Genomic DNA, 19,596 nt, shown 5'->3' with positions numbered 1-19,596 from the left:
TCATATCTCTGAGATTTCAGAATTAAATAGTGTCCTTTGTACCTCACAACCCCCTCATTCAGGTAACTCATGGTACAAACCTCAACATCAGCCATGACACCCAGCAGTTTGCTCCATCTGAATAAGATCAACAGTGCTGGAAATTTCTAAGCACGTAACAAATAGTGATTGCTTCTTAATCAGTGCCACGATATTTGATGCTTGCACTGCATAATGCAAGACTGTGTGGAGAACTGTCAAGTAAAGCTGTAGGATCCAGCTGAATTCACATCAAGCTTTATTAATGTATGTGAATTTATATACAATGAATAAATTTATTTATGGAGAACGTGAAGTGTTCCACATATACCACATTATCAATGTTGTCAATTAAATTTTCATCCAGATGTAGTCTGCACATATTGATGCTCACACTGGACTATTGACAAGTCTGCTCCCAATTACTCAACTAAGCTGAAATGAAGCTACCCAACAGAAGCAAAGATGTATCAACCTGTCTTTACACACTCCATGCCCAGAGCCAAACCAAGAAACTCCCCTGTTCTCTCTGTCTGCTAATGTCTCTGAAAAGCCATCAGAGAGGACCACCACGTAGCTAGCAGCTGTTTCTTAGACACCTTTAAATGAAAGATTTTCCCTTTTTTAAGGTATAGGGATGATAAACATGACTAGAAATATTCTGAAGAGTCCAAGAACAGTGGGAGGGAGCAGAAGACATGGCTGTGCTGAGAAGTGCATCCAGCTGCTGAGCCTGCAGGTGCATCTGGAGTAGACGGACAGGGTGAAAAATTAGAGTTGTTCCTGGGCTGGATACATTTGAGTAATGAGGGAAGTTTGTAAAAATAAATCTGAGAAAAACATGCTTGGATAAGATCAGTCTAGAGCAAAATAAGACAAACAGGGGAATGAAATCACAGTTGAGATCTCAGTGATGTGGACAGGAAGTAGAAATAAGAGACCCAAAAAGAGAGAAAACAAGCTATGAATAAAAACTGTATGGGATCTAGTGTGAAAAATTATGAATAGCTAGAAAAGGTGGCAATAAGGATGGCAAGTGTGAAAGAAAACAGAAGGCAAACATTAATAAAATTGAAAACTATAATATAATTTTCTAGTTCACCTCAAAAAAATCTACATCTGATTGGCAATAATTCACACCACAGTTAAGAGAGCCTGAGAAATAAGCGTGAACACTACAAACCACAAAAGAGTAAAATTCACTGTCTTTTCCAGAGATAGTGATTTATAAAGGTTCCAGATATTCAGAAGAATGGGGTGGTAAGGAGAAGCATTTCACAGGTGCAAAACAGATACTTTCCTCAACTCAAACACATCCAACTTTCCATCCCTTCAGCAACCAAATGCAAACATGAATGCTGTAGGTCTTGAGCAGGACACCGTGGAAGATAAAAATAGTTCTGCCTGCAACAAACACTTGTCTCTGCAGGCTCGTGGCAGGGCAATTGAGAAGCACGAGGCGCACTTTCCATTTCCTAACAGAACTTCACCTCACATGCTCAGCCACTTGCAGATTAAAACTAGCTTTCTTACAGCTGTGCAGCTAGTGAGAGGATTAAAAGAACACATAAAATCCTTACAAAGATACTTGTCAGTTTAGGATTCTCCAGATACAGCTCATGGCCAAAAAAGCCACAGTGCACAACACATGGCAACATGAAAAACAGAGCAGAAGATGGAAAAAAAAAATGCAAAATGCCCATAACTAAACTAATGCATATTGTGAATATGCAAATATGTTCTATTTCATATCAACTCTAAAGCAGCATACAGGAGGGGAGCATTAGAGGATTGCGCCGCAGAAGGTTTAGGGGAGATACAGGTGTTTGAAATAAAAAAGAATGGCTCTCTAAATGTTAAATTGGAAGAAGAAGCAAGAGCAGACACCAAAGAATGAGCTTTTTCCATGCTCTTGCCAATGTGCATGACCATATACATTCTCTACTGCTACTGTAGAGAATGCCAAAATTCTTTTTTTGGATCTTGATGAAGTGCTGTCAGAACAGTCCAGTGAGATAAAAGGGCACTCAAAACTGCAGTCACACTTTAAGCTCACTAACCATTCTGTCATTCTCTGATAGCTTCCATTTTATTAGAGAAATGTTTCCACACGGAAATGACTTATGTGTGTGAGGAGAAGCCTCTCTCCTGAAGAAGATTATAGCAATATGTCAAAGAAAACCCCAAAGAAAGCAACTGGTTGGCCAAAAGAACAGAGTCTGTCCTAGTTAAACCTTTATTTTATTTTTCCTGTTTCTTTTTAATGGTAGAGAGATACATACAAAAGAAAGGAGTAAAAAAAAAAAAAAACTGCAGTGAGAAACAGCAACAAGGAGCACTGCAAGGAAAGAAAGCTTAATTAGAGCACAAGAAAAGATGCAAGGAATGTGAAGAATGTCAGCAAGTAAATAAATCAATAATCTACAGTCATCATCTACATTCCTGAACTACCTTGAAAGCAAGGATATCTACCCTTAACATTCCTGACAACAGTAGAGGTTTTCAAGGAAGACCCCCCCTCTGCTTCATGCTCAGTTTCTGCCAGCACCCTTCTGTCAACAACTGATTACAAGGGAACCTTTCCAAAGGGAGCCTGTATTACCTATTACATCAGTGTTATTAATACAAGCTTGTGAATAGTTTGGGACAGCCCAGAAAAATTAACAAGCCAGGATTAATGCTGTGATCACTGCACTTAGTTGAAAAAAACCTCAAGGTCATTGTCAAACAACTGCAGAAATGATGCACTATATTTCCTCCTCAACACTGCTCTCTGAAACATACTGGAGCCTAGCAGCTCATGGAATAACAGTACAAATCAATAAAGCCAGAGACTAATGTGGTTTTACAGATATATTTCTTCACAATGGTATCAACATACTATAAAATAGGAATTTTACAGAGGAAATGGAAGCTGAGTGAGAGAGACGAGAGGATCTAAGAGTCAAGACTCAACAAGTTGGAAACAAACGAACAAAGAAACACTGACAAAAAACCCACAAGCATATATACCAAACAATCAAAAAAACCCTACCAAACCAAACCTTGAAAACAAAACCCTAATCTCCCAATACAAGTAAAATCAAGGGTATGCCCTCAATAAGGTGATATAACAGAACTGGACCTACAGAACAAAACCATGGAGGACCTTACTGACATGCATCCCTTATGCATTTTGTGGAAGGTGACTGAGCTTCCAGTAGGGGTTGAGGTAAATAACCTGGTTTAGTTTTGCCCATAAGAGAATCTAGATCAGGCTGGGGTTCAACCAAAAACATCATAGATGGGAAACAACAGAAATACAATTCAGGAGCGTAATCCTGAGCCAATGCCAACACAGATTTACCTGAAGTTGCTAGATGACTCTAAAGCTATATATAAAAAGACTTGTAAGGCCAGACTCAAACAACAACAAAAAAGAAAGGGAAAGGATGATTCCATGAGCATTCCTGGTTAGAAGACCACTTTTGTCTACAAAACACAGCAGTTTTTCTCCAAAAATTAGATTACCACACAAAATGTAATGTACAAAACCCACAACAAATCATCGAGAATCATTTCTAAATTGGACATGCAGAATGCTTTTGCAGCACTTGCTTTTGCAAATGAAGCTGATACAATATGATTAGGTAGCTGGGGGCATCTTTTCATGTGACTGAAGAAATTTCTTAATGAAGTGTAGCAATTAAAACAAGTCTCTTTTCAATGCCATTTTACTTCCAAAGGGGAGGTGGAGGAATGGGGACTCCACCCGCAACTGTCCTCAATAGGTTTTATGGTCATCTTAAAATAATTGATGCAACTATGGCAAAAAAAAATAAAAATCCAAGAGAGAAAGCCTAGTGTACCTGTATGTTGTTCTTCAATCCAAGCTTGCAGATACATGAAGAGGAGTAGACCAGCTACTCCAAATAGCAGTACAGACACGAAGACTTGTCTTAGGTTCATGACCCTACAAGGGGGCTTCTCTTCAGCTTTCAGAAGGACTCATTGCTCACTTTTCTGAAGCCTTCAGCATGCCTGAATCATCTTTGGTGTCTTCCCCAGAGACACCAACCTGCAATAACAAGAGAGGGAGGTTGGTCTCATGTTACACTTTTATTCTTCACCAGAGACCGTGTTAACAGCATACTATATACAAGCTGGAACTCTTACAAGCTATTGCTTTCAATGCTTATATTTCTGCTCACAGTCTCAATGTTCTTTCTACCCCCAGATGAGCTCCAAGCAGATGTGTTTCTCAAAGTGGCTGAAAAGACCATTCCACCTCCCAAAGAGCAAACATCACCTGCTGTCATAACAGAGGGAAGTAAACAACCAAATGAGCTCATTGGGTGTCACACCAATTCCCCACTCTGCCCACCAACCATCACAGCTGGAAAGCTACAGCAAGCAGCTGGAGCCTCCCAGGTGGCTGGGTCACACTCCAAGAGGCTGCCAGCCCCCTCTGATGGGCAACCCAGCATCTCTGTATAATCATGTGTCCTTAAGGATGGGTCACCCCACAACACAACCACTCGGCTCACAAAGCCCCGGCATCGAGGAGTCATACAATGATGTTCATCCTCAAATATGAATCCAAGTTGAGTTTTGCAGGATTAGAAAATATCAGCCTAAGATGGTATCAGTAAGAGAGCAAAAAATTAATTAATGGCTCATCTTTTTGTTCAGCCACGTTTTGCAATATGGAGAGGGACTTGTCAGGAACTCAATTCTTGCCACAAAGTTTAATGGAAATGAGCTTAACTGTAAAAACTTATCAAAAAGATTACTTTATTGAACAGCAGTGGGCCCAGAGGAAGTCATTTACCTGATACCCTGCATGTGCCACAAAGGGGTCATAAAATAATTTTATAAAATCAGAACATGAAGACACTGTGGATCACTAGAGGACAACTCCATAACCTGAATAAGAATGTCTTCACTTTGAAAGTGCATTAATAGAAGCTGAAGAGCTGTTGTTGAAACTGGTCTGCACAGCAAAAGAAAATGCCTTAAAATTCAACATAATGGACACTGTTGTCAGTACATACGACAGAAGTGTCTGATGAACTAACACATAGAATGCTAGGAAAAAATCAAGCTTTTAAAGGAATACAGCCTACTGGAAGATATTTGAAAGATAAATCTGTTAAACACAGAGAAAAGAAAATGCAGCCACTTAACAGTTATTCTGAATCATACAAGTACTCCATGTTCCACAAGTTTGTGTTTTTTAATAACTCAGCACAGTTACATCTATAATTGCTGAGTTTCTAAATATACAGTACACATAAAGCTTAGCAGGAACTCCCATTAAAAACAGCTGTTGAATGAACAAAGTAACTGTGTTAGAAAGACGCAAAAGATTTCAAGAACAACAAAACTGTTCAGGACTTTTCATATGTTTTTCCAATTCTGTGCCATTAAATTATACACTTAAGCACAAACTTGCCTGCAGAAAATGTAAGCCATGGTTTAAATATTAATCATTTTATGTGTAATTGTTCTGCAGAAGACAGATAGCTAGACATTAACAGAATGTAAATGTTCTCTCTGAAGTCTTTTTTGTAAGGGTCATGAAGCAACTGGTTTGAACCAGGCACATGAAAGGAAGGTGACAGAGGCTTTTTTCTTAACCTTGCTCTTTCTGCTTTGATTCTACAGAGAGGAAATTTCATATATGCTGTATGTTTGCAGCTATCGTGATGATGCAGAGAATTGGAAGGAAGCACTGAAGATTGGACAAAAACAAAAAAAAAACGCTTGGGGAATGCTGTGAAAGGCTTTTTGTATAGGTGTGGGTAGTGGAGCCTCCTTTCACCCAGCTCTTCATTAGCTATTATCTCTTGCACCTTTTTTTCTTGCAGTGCTCTCCGCACTCTCAGACTTGCAGTGCTCTTTATCTATGCTACAAGGCTATGTAGGGTTTTGCACCTAACTTCAGTGCTGCAGCAAATTCACTGTTTGCATGTCCTCAGAAGTCACTCTGCTGATGAGACAGAAGCTTCCCAGCATAAGCAATCCTTCAAGAACCACCAGTCATAAAATCAACGAATACAAACCTCTTCTGTTTCCCACAAACAAAAGCTGTGTTGTTCATGCAACAGGACATTGACAGCATCTGGATTATGAGGAAAAAAACCAGCAAATAAAAAGATATGAGGGTCTGAGTATATCTTTGAAATAAATTAATTAAATTAGAGGTACTAGAAATCAGGAATTCGTTTCTTGCTGTTTGGAATTTGCAAGTTTCTCTCATAATAAAAGGGTGAGGAATCCAGACACACACAATGACAGTGTATGCTTCCACTTCTGTCATGTTGTTACTTTCTTCCATGACTACACAAAGCTCCCATGTATTCAGCCCTTCTTTCTGAAAAGCAGAATTCCAGAGTGGGCAAGGAAAGCTTTCTCAGGCCACATGGACGAAGCTGAAAGGAATGTATCTCACATCACATCTCCATGAGCATTTCTGACACTTGTAGGCTGGCACTGCTGCTCTCTCCAGCCACTTGCTCTCATTCTCCCTGTTTGCCCAGCTCTTGGCACCAATATGAGCATTTTCTGAACAAGTTTAACAAAATTACAGCCCACAAATCATTTCCCCAAGGAACGGTGCCAATGGCTTTTCCTTTACCAGTAGCTGGTATCACATACATCTGTGACCCATGACAGCATAGGATGTAGAGCTGACCTTGCCCAAACACCATCATGGTTGCATGCAACACCACCTACAAACCCTGAAAGGTGATGATGAAAATGCACAGTAAAATAAGGAACATTTTTAAGCAATTTAATCTGTTAATAAGAAAGCAGATGTTTTTCTACTAGATTAATTTTTGGGTTTGAGTGGAAAGAAGTTTGTAAAAGGAAACAGCAGTCCAAGGTGTTTTTATTTTTTTTTTCACTTTGAACTACCAAACACACCCTAAGGCAGATTCACTCTACCAGCACAGTCACTGTAATTATCTTTGTATCAAATGTTCACACGCTGCTTGCAATTACTTTAATTTATTTAAATTTAATTTATATGAAATTGTGTTCTTCATCTACATGTTGACTAAGTTTTAATATTAGTTTTAAACAAGAGTAAAATTACTTTAAATTAAGAATACTGATTTTAGCTCAGGTTAGAATCTAAATACATCAAACCCAACTATTCTGCTACCTTGTAAGATTTTAAAGGCTTTTCAGCTTGAATGAATAGTTTAATTTATTTAACACAGTGATTTGTAACCCCTATATGAAAAAATTGCAGTGACATTTAAAAAGTCTGTGTCTATGAGTCTTCCAGTAGAACTTGAAAAATGGCTGCACAACACTGACAAATTTGCTCCTTTTGTATTAAAAAGCAATGGTCGTGGATTACACACTCAGGCATCCTGGGCAAGAGGAAATACCTGCAAATATTCTTTAATCAAGATAAATGCTTTCTCATGGCTGTGAAAAGCCAAGAAGCAGTTATTTTCAACCCAAGTATTTTAAAAAGAAATCAGCCATATCCAGACAGAGGTTCAGCATGCCTGCCTAAGCTGTGAATCCTTTTTTTGCTCCTAGTTCTGGGTGACATGGCTCTCCTGGGTGATATCTTGACCATCCTTGCTGGATGGTTCTTGCTATGAGGAAACTAATGTGGCCTGAGAAACTGCTCTGTGCCCTCCACCTATGCTGAATTAGATTCTTGCTTTTGCCCAACCTCACCCCCACCTCTTTGGGATATATAGACCCCAATGCCCCACTTGTTTGAACTCAAGCTATGCACCCCAAAATTTCAAGTTCTTTTGAGTACTGGAGAGAGACTACTACATAGCCTTATCCATCATGGAGAAGCAGTTAATCTGGCAGACAATAGCACTATATTGTCTGCCAGATTATAAGACAATAGCTCCTTAGATCACAAACACAGCAAAAATTTAGAAATTTTACAGGTCTATAGTCATTCACTTCTGAGTCCAAATTTTTTAACATTTGTCAAATATTAAGCGTTTCAAGAATCCTCATTCTACTGATATAAAATTCTGTACATTTTCCCCATTGTGTTTTGGGTTCGAATAGGTACATTCCTATACTGAGCCAACAAAAGCAATTGAAATTCACCCAGTCACCCAAAAATGGGGAAGAGCGTACCTCCTGCCTTTGGCATGATTCCTCCTTTCAGTACATCATCCAACTTTTTCTTCCTTTCAATCAAATATACCTGCAGCTGAGGAGAGGCACCTCAGCACTCAGATACCATTCCTAGCTCCTTCCTTTTCTAGACCACACAAAACCAATGGCATCTGGTCAGCATGCTTGGCTGACTTTAGTTTTCCTCACCACTGTAACCTTCACCATCACCTAGCTCCAAAATCAAGGACATACAAATGCAAAACATTAGGTTGCATCCTATTTAGAAACCTTTCCTTTTAATGTCAGATTTTTTTTCCTTCACCTGGAAATAAAGAATATCAAGATGCAGGATTAACCAGCAAAATACAGATGAAAAAACTCATGCAATCTTTATAATGGTCAAAACACTCATATTACTGTGGGATACTACAAATTCCCACCCACTCAGTATCTCCTTAGACACAACTGGATTAATGAAAACAAAATGAGAAAAAGAACACAGAAAGCTACTGCAACTGCATAGTTTTGGGGTCTTTTTAATTTTCTTCCCTCCTTTCTTACCTTAAGAAGCACTACATTTTCGGATACCTCCACTGGAGTTATCATGGCAAGACCATTTTGCAGTGAGGAATGTTCTGCTGGACACTGGCCCAGACTACTTTCAGCTCAGCCAGTAGAAGGAAGCAAGGATATCTTCTCACTTCAACGCTCCCCCTCCTCCCTCACTTCTCATCTGTTAGCTCATGTCCTACTTCACACGCAGATGATCCTCCAGGATCACCTTTCCACTGCCCACATCTCAACTTTCTGGCTTCACAACGACTAGCGCAAGGCAGAGCTCCAGCTTTTAACAATGCTTGCACAGTTCCTCATATCAGCCAGTACTACTTTTTGTTCTAGTTTATTACAGTGGTTGCTAGAAAGAAACGTGCAGTATTTGCCATTTCCTATCTCCAGCAAGTTACGCTGAGTGTTATGGCTGGGTGAAGTCAAAGGCCTTACGGAAATTTGAATTAAGGGAGCAAGCAGACCAAGACAGTCAAAGAGTGGTGCTGAGAAACTTTGTAAAAATTAAAAAACTGAACCAACCAACCCCTCACCAAACACCCCCCCAGATAAACAAAAACAAAAGCAAAAAACAAAACCCCAACCAAATCAGAATTTCCGTAAGGGAGTTTTTCCTGTCCATAGGAATTTAATAGGGGTATATAGACAGCATACAGGCCCACTGTTACATCAGTCCTGCTGACACCTCAGCAACTTCTTCACCTGAAGAGTTGCTTATAAGAAGGCTGTGTAAAAGTATAATTGAGGACACCATCTGGCCCACACAACTTTTATTACTGGCAATAACAGAAGATTACTACCTACCAACACTGCAAATCAAGTTAAGAGAATTCTGCAAGAGTTTCATAAGACACTAATAATGAAATATTTTTTTATGAAATATATAGGGATTTCTCTTCAAAGGAGAGACCTGTTTTTATCAAAGTGAGTATTCTTCACTCACCCACTGCCAATTATGAAACAATAAAGCCTCTTTAAAAATAGAGCTTAAAATTTTGAAATTTTAATAGCAGTCAGGAAATTCCAAACATCAACATCACCAAAGTAACTTCCCTCCCAGTCAGCTTGTACATATTTAACATTTTTCAACTTCACTCTTCCTTGTTATATAGCAGACCACAATGTTGTTATAGCAATTACATTTTGTTTTAAATCCACTTTATAGCATACAACATACCATACAAAATTAATAACATGGCAAAGAAAATATGGTTTGCATTTGATTTTGTCATTTTAATCTATTAACATCAGTAGCTCCTCATTATCCTTTTGATATATTTCCAAAGGAAAAAAAATCCATTTAATGAAACAATGGGCGTAAGTTAGATTCTGTTTCTGAGAACACGCACACCATTTAGCTGGTCCTGCTCCTCAGCCATAAATCCTGCTAAACTTCAAACCATGTTGGCTTAATGCACATAGCAACTTGCCTCAGACACCTGCAGATTAATATAAAGCTACAGTTTTAGACAAACAAAAGTTATGCTTGGGTTAAGAACAGATAAATGCCAAGTTGTCCTACCCACGTGCATGCAGGTTGACACATGATTGTCATGGAAAGTTTTGGTTACTTACAGAGAACAGAGAAGACACTGAAAGCATCAGGTCTGGAACTTCACCAGTTCACCAGGATATTCAGTTTCAAGGGTTTGATCCTACAGCTGCTGGACATCTTGCTTCAAAAAAGGAAAAATCATTGTTATTCTCAGTAACATTTCCCAGTCAGGACTGAGGGACCTCAGCAGAAAAAGGCAATTCTGGCATGCTTGGCTCTTACCTGTCTGAAGCACTCCTGGGGGTCAGCGAGCAGTCCCATGGAAGTCACCTGGATTTTGGGAAGTTAAACAAAAACACTGCTCACAAGACAGCAACTTGATGGCTCTCAGTCTTCTAACAGGATTACACGTGGGATAGGAGGATATTATATCCTCCCACTGTCAGGATAAGGAACATCAGCAAAAGCACTGTGTCAAAGCCAGATTTTCCCTCTTTCAAACTGTTGAAATGAAAGTCTTGTTTACGGACTGCAGTGAACCGAGGGGCTATCAGCACGCCAAGACTCGCAGCCTACCCCAGCCATTCACTCTTCTGCTAGAAAACGCAGAGGCAAAATACCAGTCCATTTTTTTTGTTATTTTGGAGACGTGCCACGAATTCCCGATTCCCGGCGTGCGACGGAGGAGGGGGGTGTGTGTGTGTGTGTGTGTGCAGGGAGTCAGCAGAAAAGTTGCTCGGTGCGCGGCGCCGCAGCGGGGGCTCTGCGATCCCCTCAACTTCTGGGGCCGCTCCCGGAGATGGAACCCCTCTCCACGGACACGCCGGGGGCCGGGGCTGATCCTCATCCCCCAGGGCCGGTCCGCGCTGAGCGCACCGGGACGGCCGCGCCGCCGCCCCCGGCTCCTCCGCCGCGGGGCCGGGCGGTGCCGGCGGAGATCCGGCCGCAGCTCGCCCGCCCTCCCGCTCGTCCCAGGTGGGCTCCCGGCCGCAGCCCCTCACCTGCCCGCCGCTCCCGGGAGGCGCTTCCGCAGCCGCGCCTGCACACAAAGTTTCCTGGCCAAACTTCGGGGCCGGGCGGGCTGGGGAGGGGCCCCGGCGGGCAGGGACACCCCCGCAGCAGCGGGCGGGTCCCCGGGGGCAGGTGAGTGCCCCCCGGCCACCCCCGTGGCATCGCGCTCCCTCCCCGCCGCCCGGAGAGGAAGAGCTCTGCCAAAAGGTTTTGTTTGCTGTTACATATCCAGGGGTAGCTCTCCCTGTGCTAGCGAATAAATATGTCTAAGCTGCCAGGTAGAGGCAACTCATAGCTTTAATTAGCTACTAAAACAGGTAGTGTAGAAACTTTATTGCCGTCTATGGGAAACAGGATGACAGAGAAAAATGTTTAATTAGTGCTTATTGGAGCTTCACGTGTGCCTTGCAAACCTTATCTGCTTATTGTGACAATAGACCAACGATGTAGATAAATGGCATTATCTCTCTTTAACGGGAATAGCGCTTTGCTTACTTTTCTTCAGGGGACTCCTTGAAGAAATTAGCCTTTAGCCCTTGCTAAGGTGGGGTAAGTACAGAGGAGTTCTGACTTTCCAAAGCTGCACTCAAACGACTTCTGTGTCTGTCTCCTTTAGGCATTTCTTCAGGGCTGTGTTCCTAGAGCTACCCCAGCAGAGAGATTCTTCTAAAATGCTCCCTTGCGTCACTGCCCCACTGCTCACTCATGGCATTGAGGTCTCTCCTGGAATAACAGTATTGTAACCATTCTTGGTTTTGCAACATCTTTTACTCCAACAGGTTTCAAACCATCTCACACACTGTCGAGGCAGCACGCAGGGATCTCTTCCCCAACCAGCGCAGCACCGCCTCCGGCAGGGAGCTGAGCAACACGCACCGGCTGAAATCCAGTGCTTCAGAGCAGAGGGTAGAGAGCTGGGGGCTGCTCAGATTTCCAAGGGGGGTTAACTAGGCAGAGAGTGTAATTACTCTGTCCAAAGCTTAGATGTTCGCTGAAAAGTGCTCCAGGATCTGTAACAGCCATAGGCAGCCAAGACCTGTGTGCAGGAGAGTTCCCTTGGATTTTCAATCCAGCTGCTAAGCTGTTCTGCCCCTGCTTAGTTTGGGTTATGTGAATACATATACCCTCCCCGTGATGCTATACATTTTCTCTGGTTTATCTCACTTAAGGGTCTCCCTAGCCACAGTTCATTATAGGAGCCAGCAGCTCAGAGAAAGCCTAGGGAGAGAAGATTTTTCTTTAAACCCAGCAATGGATCCATTTTAAAGTTCTAGTGAGTAATGACCACATCTCACACCTGTAGCTTGTCTGGCTGCCTAGTAGAAATAAGAGGGGAGGAAGGAGAGTGTGGACTGGAATATGGCAGTTTTTTGCTATTTAAGGAGAGTTGAGCATACCTCCCCTTTTAGACAAGCTGGCAGGGATGTGATCCCATGTTAACCATATGCCTTAACAAAAAAAAAAAATGCAACCTCATATTTAAATTATTGGTCTATTAGTCCCTGATGGCCAGTGAGATTTTAGAGAAATACAACATACCAACTGAATTTGCATGATGTAATACACTCAGAAGTATTTCCTGATGTAATACACTCAGAAGATTGTAATGAAGGTCACTGAAGCTTCTAGTAAGGATATAGAGATTAACCTTCTGGGTGTTGTAGATTTAATTTCACTCAGTAAGTACATGCAGCAAACATATTTCTTCAGATTGATCTACTCAGGCTATATCCATCAACTAAATAAAGTTATGTATAACACTGAATAGATCAGATGTTTTTATTTTTATTTTTCTTCAGCTAATGGAATAAATTAATTGCTTTGGGATAAAGCCAAGTCTTGTTTTACAACTTAGTAAAAAAACCAACCAAACAAGAAAAACCCCAAGCCAGAAAGAACTCCAGTCTAGTGCACTTAGTTTTGATAATATTTGTTCCACACAGATTGTCCTGGTGCAGAGGGTATAGTCCAGCTATTGATATAAGAATCTTTACCAGATTAAAGATTAAAAATTCAACATGCAGGTGAAATTAGACACTGGATTAGGAAGCTCATCAACTACGTAATTGTAATCAGCACCTTCTGAAGCCTGACATGTAGCAAAAAAGAAGCAAATTACAGAAGGGTGGCGGCAGTCTGTCTGTGGCAGCAGGGCTGGTGTGGAGCCAGCGCCTACATCAGAAATCCTGTTCTTGGCAGGTTTCTGCATGTTTCCCATGAATTCTGGTAGATGAGTAGCTCAAGAGTTAAAGAAGCAGCATCATCCTCTGAAAGCAGTGAGACACCAGCCAGGTGGTGATGCCTTCTCACAGGAGCGGTCAGTGCACTTAGATAAGAAAGGTAACAGGTTGTGAATCAAAACTGTAACCTGCCAAAAATTAGAGGTCAATTTGCTGAAATAAAACTGCCTTTACTCTGCAATAAGAGCAGTTTAGGCTCTTTACACACTTCCTGTGTAGATTTTCAGGAATAGCCATTGAGGAAAGTATGGTGTAGAGGGTAGGTAGGTCACAGTAACCCACAGTCAGAGCTGCTTCTCCATGGACTGTGCACGGCCCCTAAATTTGTGGGTGCTCAAACCATGGAGCAGAAACCATATATATCATTGCTGTAATCTGTTAAGAAACCCCCCTCACTTGCTGAAACTTTCCACCCAGCCTAGGTTTCCATTTTTCAAAGTTTTCTGCAAAACTAGTGCAGCCACCTGCACAGGTACATACATTTCAAGGAGTCAGAATTTGAGATCTTATATTTCAAGAAAAATTTAATATAAAAACCCTGGTTCAGGTAGCAGGGCCTGTTTGGCCTGATCATTTTCCAAAGGAGAAGGATTAGACCTTCAGAGACATTTTTAGATTTGCCAAATTCATTCCAAGTGCTGTTATCTTTTGCTGCACTGACTTTTAGGACAGGCCACATTGGCATAGTTTCAATGTGTTGCATATAAATATAGAGCTCATCAAACAAGCCTTTGGTGATTAAAAACATTTTATCATTATGAAGGTGTCTTTTGCTCCAGGGTACAAGCCATTCAGCAAGTAGTATAATTTTATTTCTTTGAGCTTTTTTCATTTTCAGCTAATTAGCTAGAAATACACCACCTAAAATATTCCCTTTTCCTCAGTTTGGAGGCTAAAATTTGCCTCTACCAAGCATTGCTGTGGGGCATTTGCTTTTTTCTTAAAAAAACCTGCTAGCAACTTGGTATAAAATTCATTTGCTCAGTAACTGGTATGCTGGGGTAATTATCAAAGCCTTTCTAACCAAGCTGCGTGCTCATTCAAAAATATTAGGTAATTCAAAATGTCTGCGGTTCTTCAGCCATTACAAAGTTTTGTTTTTAAGCAGTCTCCAAAAACTTGACTTAAACACTTCAATGAGTTGACTGTGAAGCTATTTTATCCTAATAGGCTCCTGTTCTCAGAAGACAGCCAAAGTAAACAGTAGCAGCAATTTTTTTTTGAAGGTTGGTACAGTATCTTACTCCAATTCTAAAATGTTCTTCAAATAGCAGATGTTATTCTGTCAAGTGCTGCAGGGCTACAAAATGCCTTAGGATGTCCTGAAAAATTTATTTCTGGGAAAAAAGTGAATTCATTCTGTATTTGAGTGACTGCTGAGGAATTCCATTAACAGGTGTGAAAGGTTGAGATTAGCTCCCCTTCTCTTACTGCCTCTGCTCTAGCTCTGGATGAACAGGGTTTATGTGAGTATTAATGCTGTCATATGATGCATTTGTACCTTAGAGGAGGTATATCCAGTTTTACAGGCTCCATGCATAGAGCCTTTTCAAGACAAAGCTGAATAGACCCCAGAGCAACCTGGCCTGACCCCATGGCTGACCCAGTCATGCTCTGCAGATAGGACCACAGGTTTCCTGTGATCCCATCCTGTGTGAGTGGTCCTGTGCTGTCTTCCAGGATGGCCCATCTAAAAATCATGAGGTCCCACTTTCTCCAAAATGGTCTCATCGCACTACAAAAATGAGGTTTGAATGCTGCCCACAGAACCACAGACCACAAATGGATTAATGAGGTCTTTAATTAGCATCAGAAGGGTTTCTGTTGAAATGCGGTTTGTAGAGGAGGAAGTTCCTCTGAAAAAAAGGAAGCCTGTTCTTCCAGGACTTTTGCAATATGTTTGTAAAAGCTGTGTAACACTGTAATTTCTAGTTCGTCTTATTCTAGAGTAGAGGAAACGTTCATCTTTGTTCCACCAAATAATGCTTGATTATGGTGCCTCCTGGAATACAATAGCCTATTGTACCAGAGTACTAAACTGGAAGACAGTTTCTTTGGTCTTACAGTTCTTGATATCACAGTGGCCACACAAAATGACTTCAAAAAACCCCTTAACCATGTGATTTAAATGCTTCAAAAGCATCCATAAAAATCTTGAAGGTAATGTTCTTGTCTTCCACATTTCACCAAGGGACACTGCTGATCTTCTCCATCCTTACCGTGGCATCTAGATTTTTCAGGTACAACTGACTGCTTTTAGATATTACAAAGACTGAAAAAAAACCTTACAAAAACCTCTTTTAGACAAATTTTACTATCTTTCACATGACTACTAAATGTCAGAGAAATAGATTCTACATGTTGCCCTTCAGTCTGCACACATACCCTGAATGTGACACAAAGAAAATTCCCTTACTCCCAACACTTGACAGTACAGAATTCTGAACTAATTCAACATCTGTTGACAATCTGTCTATATAAATCGACAGAGAAACAAACTTTAATGAAACTGGAGGTACCTAAAAAGTAATTTACAATCTGTTGAAATACAACGCCATACCAGTAAATATCTAATTCCAATGTTCTTGTTCCTCTTGCACCCTAAAATACCTGGAACAAAAAGCAGAAACACAGTGATATGACAGTCTGGCAGCTGTCCTGAAGCTAAAATAGGACTGAATGAAATAAAACAGGATGGTTTTTTTCTTCACCAGTGTCAGCATTGTGTTGAATGTTTGCATTGCTTATTAAGACCAAGGGACACATCTTGAACCCGTTCTGGTAGCTTGGAATCAAACACTGAGCAAATGATGACATTATGGTATTCATATGGGCCAGAAAAAAAGTTCTTGAGAAATTCTTGGGCAAATGAAGGTGGAAAGTAGAAAAAATACCAGTCAGACTGACAATCAAAGTATTTAAGAGACAGAAAAGGAGCTAGAGATTAAAACATTATCCAAAATCTCATGTGAACATTAGCCCCAAGTGTTTGGTTGTTGTGTGATGGTTCACATATGGCCAAGTGTTGGGACTGTCCCATGTTTTGCATCTCCACAAGGTATTATTACAGTCTCAGTCTAAGGAAAATGAAGTCAAATGTTCTATACTGGATATAGGACACATACTGGCCAATCTAAGATTTGCAAGAAATTTCACTGCTTATCACATACCTCCCTTCAGCTAGAAGCTGAGGCATGTTGCCATCTTATTGCAAATGTTACCTACCTTCTCAGTGATACCTCATGGGCAGCTCCTCTCAGCACAGACTCCTTCATCTCCTCTACACAGCCAACAACCTCCATCTCACATCTCAACCAGCCATGTTGCTCTTTTACAATACCCCTCCTAATTGCATCCAGCTGTGGCCTATTAAGGGCAGGCTTGTTCTTAATGCTTGATAATTGGCACAGCTGTAACTCCTTAGGGGCCAGATTACCTTCACCACTATCTCTATTCTCCTACCTTGTACAATTTCAGAGGGCTTTTCTTACATGTTGTCTGTGCAGCCCTGATTCTGCCTCTCAGAGCTCCATGTTGCTTTTGTTCCAGTGCTCGTGTTGCAGTGACTTAGCAAACCTCCCCCTGTACTCCTCGGGGGCCATGCTATTGCTGAGGCACCCCCTGCTGCTGTGGCCATGCCATTTGCCACTTCTGTCACACAGCTTGTGTCCTGCTGCACACACTGCCATTCAGGGGGAACCCAGCACCATCCTGGGTCCTTGATCACATCGGGGTCACCAATTGTTGCCATCTTATTGCAAAGGTTTCCTACCTTCTCAGTAATATCTCATGGGCAGCTCCTCTCAGCACAGACTCCTTCTTCTTCTCTTCCTCTGCACAGCCAACAAATGCCATCTCAACCAGCCAACCTACTCTTTTATAGTACCCCTCCTAATTGGCTCCAGCTGTGGCCTATTAAGGGCAGGCTTGTTCTTAGTGCTTGATAATTAGCACAGCTGTAACTCCTTAGGGACCAGATTACCTTCACCACTATCTCTATTCTCCTACATTCTATCTATCCACAGAGGCACATATAAAACAAATGACAGCTTTTCAGGGGGCACAACCAAGATGCTTAACCTATTATTGCCTATTTTATGCAAAAAAAATATTTTCACAGTTGGGTTTTTAGATGAAGATATTTCACTGAGACAGTGGTGATTGCCCTGGTGGGTCATCTTCTTTTATCTATAAAACTTTTGTCTGTGCTAATGTAGCTAAATCTGCTGGCAGTGTTTGATGGAGTTGACTGTCAAGTGGTACTGTTTAACATAAGATCTAGCAGTCTAGATAAAGCTGCACATTTCATTCTCTTGACCCTTTTACCATTTTTCTAGTCATGTCATTGTTTAGAATTGTGCTCCTCATTCTGGGAATATCCTCATGAATTTGAAACTCTTCATTAAGACTGGGACATGAGATGGATTTGGGAGTCAGAAGCATGCATGGGCAATAAAACTCTGCATCTTCATTACAGTATGATCAAGCTTTCCAAACACTAAAGTGTATAACTTTACACACTAAATGGAAGAGTAGCCTGGGAAAACTAAAATGCCTCTAATGTTGGACTGTTCAAAGAGAAAGAGTTCTGGAGAAGCTGTGTCAGCTCAGGCTGGGAACTAGGCTTGGAGCAATTCTGGAAACGTGGGTAATGGCAGAAAATTCTCTAGCCAGTGGCATTTCCCTCCTGTCACACACCCACAGCCATTTTTCCTGCCTTCAGGCCCCACTGCTGCAAAATGCTGTAAAAAAATAAAAATAAAAAAAATTAAAAAAAAAAAAAAAGGCAAGTGAATGCCATGATGGAGCCTCAGGATCATAAAATCCTAACACATCTCACAGGATTCCTGCTAATTTCCCTTGGCTCGGCCCAGCTCAACTGTATATAAACCATGCTCTCCAGGATTTGGCTTACTTTCTCTCAGTAATTAGGTTTCACAGGAAGGTTTTTCTTTATTTTTAGGAAACTTTTCCTCATAACCAATATAGTTTTCCCCTGTTTATTTCATGTGTTTTTCTTCTTGTTCTTTTCCCAAAGGACACAGCATAGTTCACTACCTTTTTTGCAAGAATGTTACATGGTAAATTCCTACCAAGGAAACCACAGATCACAGAATATTGTTCCCTTAATAGGAAGCAACCATCCTTCATCCTATGTTTTAATTCTGCAATGAATTTATCTCACTCATTAATCCAGTGCAAACCACCTTATTTCTGTCTCTGTCTCATTGTTACCTGCTGAACAAAGGTGACTTTCTCAAGGATGCTCTAAATAGCCCATTCTCCAGGACTTTCTTTAGGCTTGTGACTACTAAAATCATCTTTTCCAGATGGTATCATAATTTCCTACCCTTCTATCTTTGGAATGAAATGTAAGAACACTTAATAAGTAACTTGGGACAGATCATGAACTTCCACAAATGCATTCATGCAGTGCTTTCTTTGCTAGAGACTGTTACTCTACATCTGGAGGGGGGAATGTGATCTATTACCCTGTATTGGGCTTGTATGGCAATATTTGGGGGCAGGGCGAGGCAGGCTACAGGGATGGCTTCTGTGAGAAGCTGCTAGAAGCTTCACCCATGTCTGACAGGGCTGATGTCAGCTGACTCCAAGACAGACCCACCACTGCCCAAGGCTGAGACCATCTGTGACAGTGGGGTCACTTTTGGGGTAACAGAGTTAAGAAAGGGAAAAAAGTTACTTCACAGGAGTAGGCTGTAGCTGGAAAACAGAGAAGGGAGAATGCTGATGTCAGCTGACTCCAAGACAGACCCACCACTGCCCAAGGCTGAGACCATCTGTGACAGTGGGGTTACTTCTGGGGTAACAGAGTTAAGAAAGGGAAAAAAGTTACTTCACAGGAGTAGGCTGTAGTTGGAAAACAGAGAAGGGAGAATGTGTGACAGGAACAACTTTGCAGACACCAAGGTCAGTGCAGAACAATGGGGAGGAGGTGCTCCAGGCACCCGAGAGAGATTCCCCTGCAGTCCGTGGTGCAGATCATGGTGAGGCAGCTGTGCCCCTGCAGCCCAGGGAGATCCATAGTGGAGCAGAAATACACCCAGAGCCTGTGCAGGAGCCCACACCAGAGCAGGTGGATGCCTGAAGGAGGCTGTGACCCCATGGGAAACCTGTGCTGCAGCAGCCTCCTGCCAGGACCTGTGGAAACAT

General features: G+C 41.4%; 1 protein-coding gene across 9 annotated transcripts in view; it reads right to left on the bottom strand.

Moving 5' to 3' along the window:
* Nucleotides 1–17,247, bottom strand: part of CHST9 (carbohydrate sulfotransferase 9) — a 94,903-nt gene extending 77,656 nt beyond the window's left edge. The window contains exons 1-5 of one of the 9 annotated variants that reach the window (XM_039730058.1): nucleotides 11,173–11,269; nucleotides 10,454–10,501; nucleotides 10,252–10,352; nucleotides 6,063–6,121; nucleotides 3,867–4,075 (exon numbers count right to left, since the gene is read on the bottom strand). In XM_039730058.1, the coding sequence (XP_039585992.1) occupies nucleotides 3,867–3,966 (100 nt within the window). In that variant the 5' untranslated portion in view covers nucleotides 3,967–4,075; nucleotides 6,063–6,121; nucleotides 10,252–10,352; nucleotides 10,454–10,501; nucleotides 11,173–11,269. Of the gene's footprint in view, nucleotides 1–3,866; nucleotides 4,076–6,062; nucleotides 6,122–8,670; nucleotides 8,807–10,251; nucleotides 10,353–10,453; nucleotides 11,149–11,172; nucleotides 11,270–17,194 lie in introns of those variants that run through there. The other 8 variants (XM_039730061.1, XM_039730059.1, XM_039730057.1 and 5 more) reach the window with 8 other exon arrangements.
* Nucleotides 17,248–19,596: the final 2,349 nt, after the last annotated feature.

The sequence above is a fragment of the Passer montanus genome, unplaced genomic scaffold, assembly GCF_014805655.1.
Source record: "Passer montanus isolate IOZ18808 unplaced genomic scaffold, ASM1480565v1 scaffold70, whole genome shotgun sequence".
Classification (NCBI taxonomy): Eukaryota; Metazoa; Chordata; class Aves; order Passeriformes; family Passeridae; genus Passer; species Passer montanus.
This window is presented reverse-complemented; position numbering and strand designations above follow the sequence as displayed.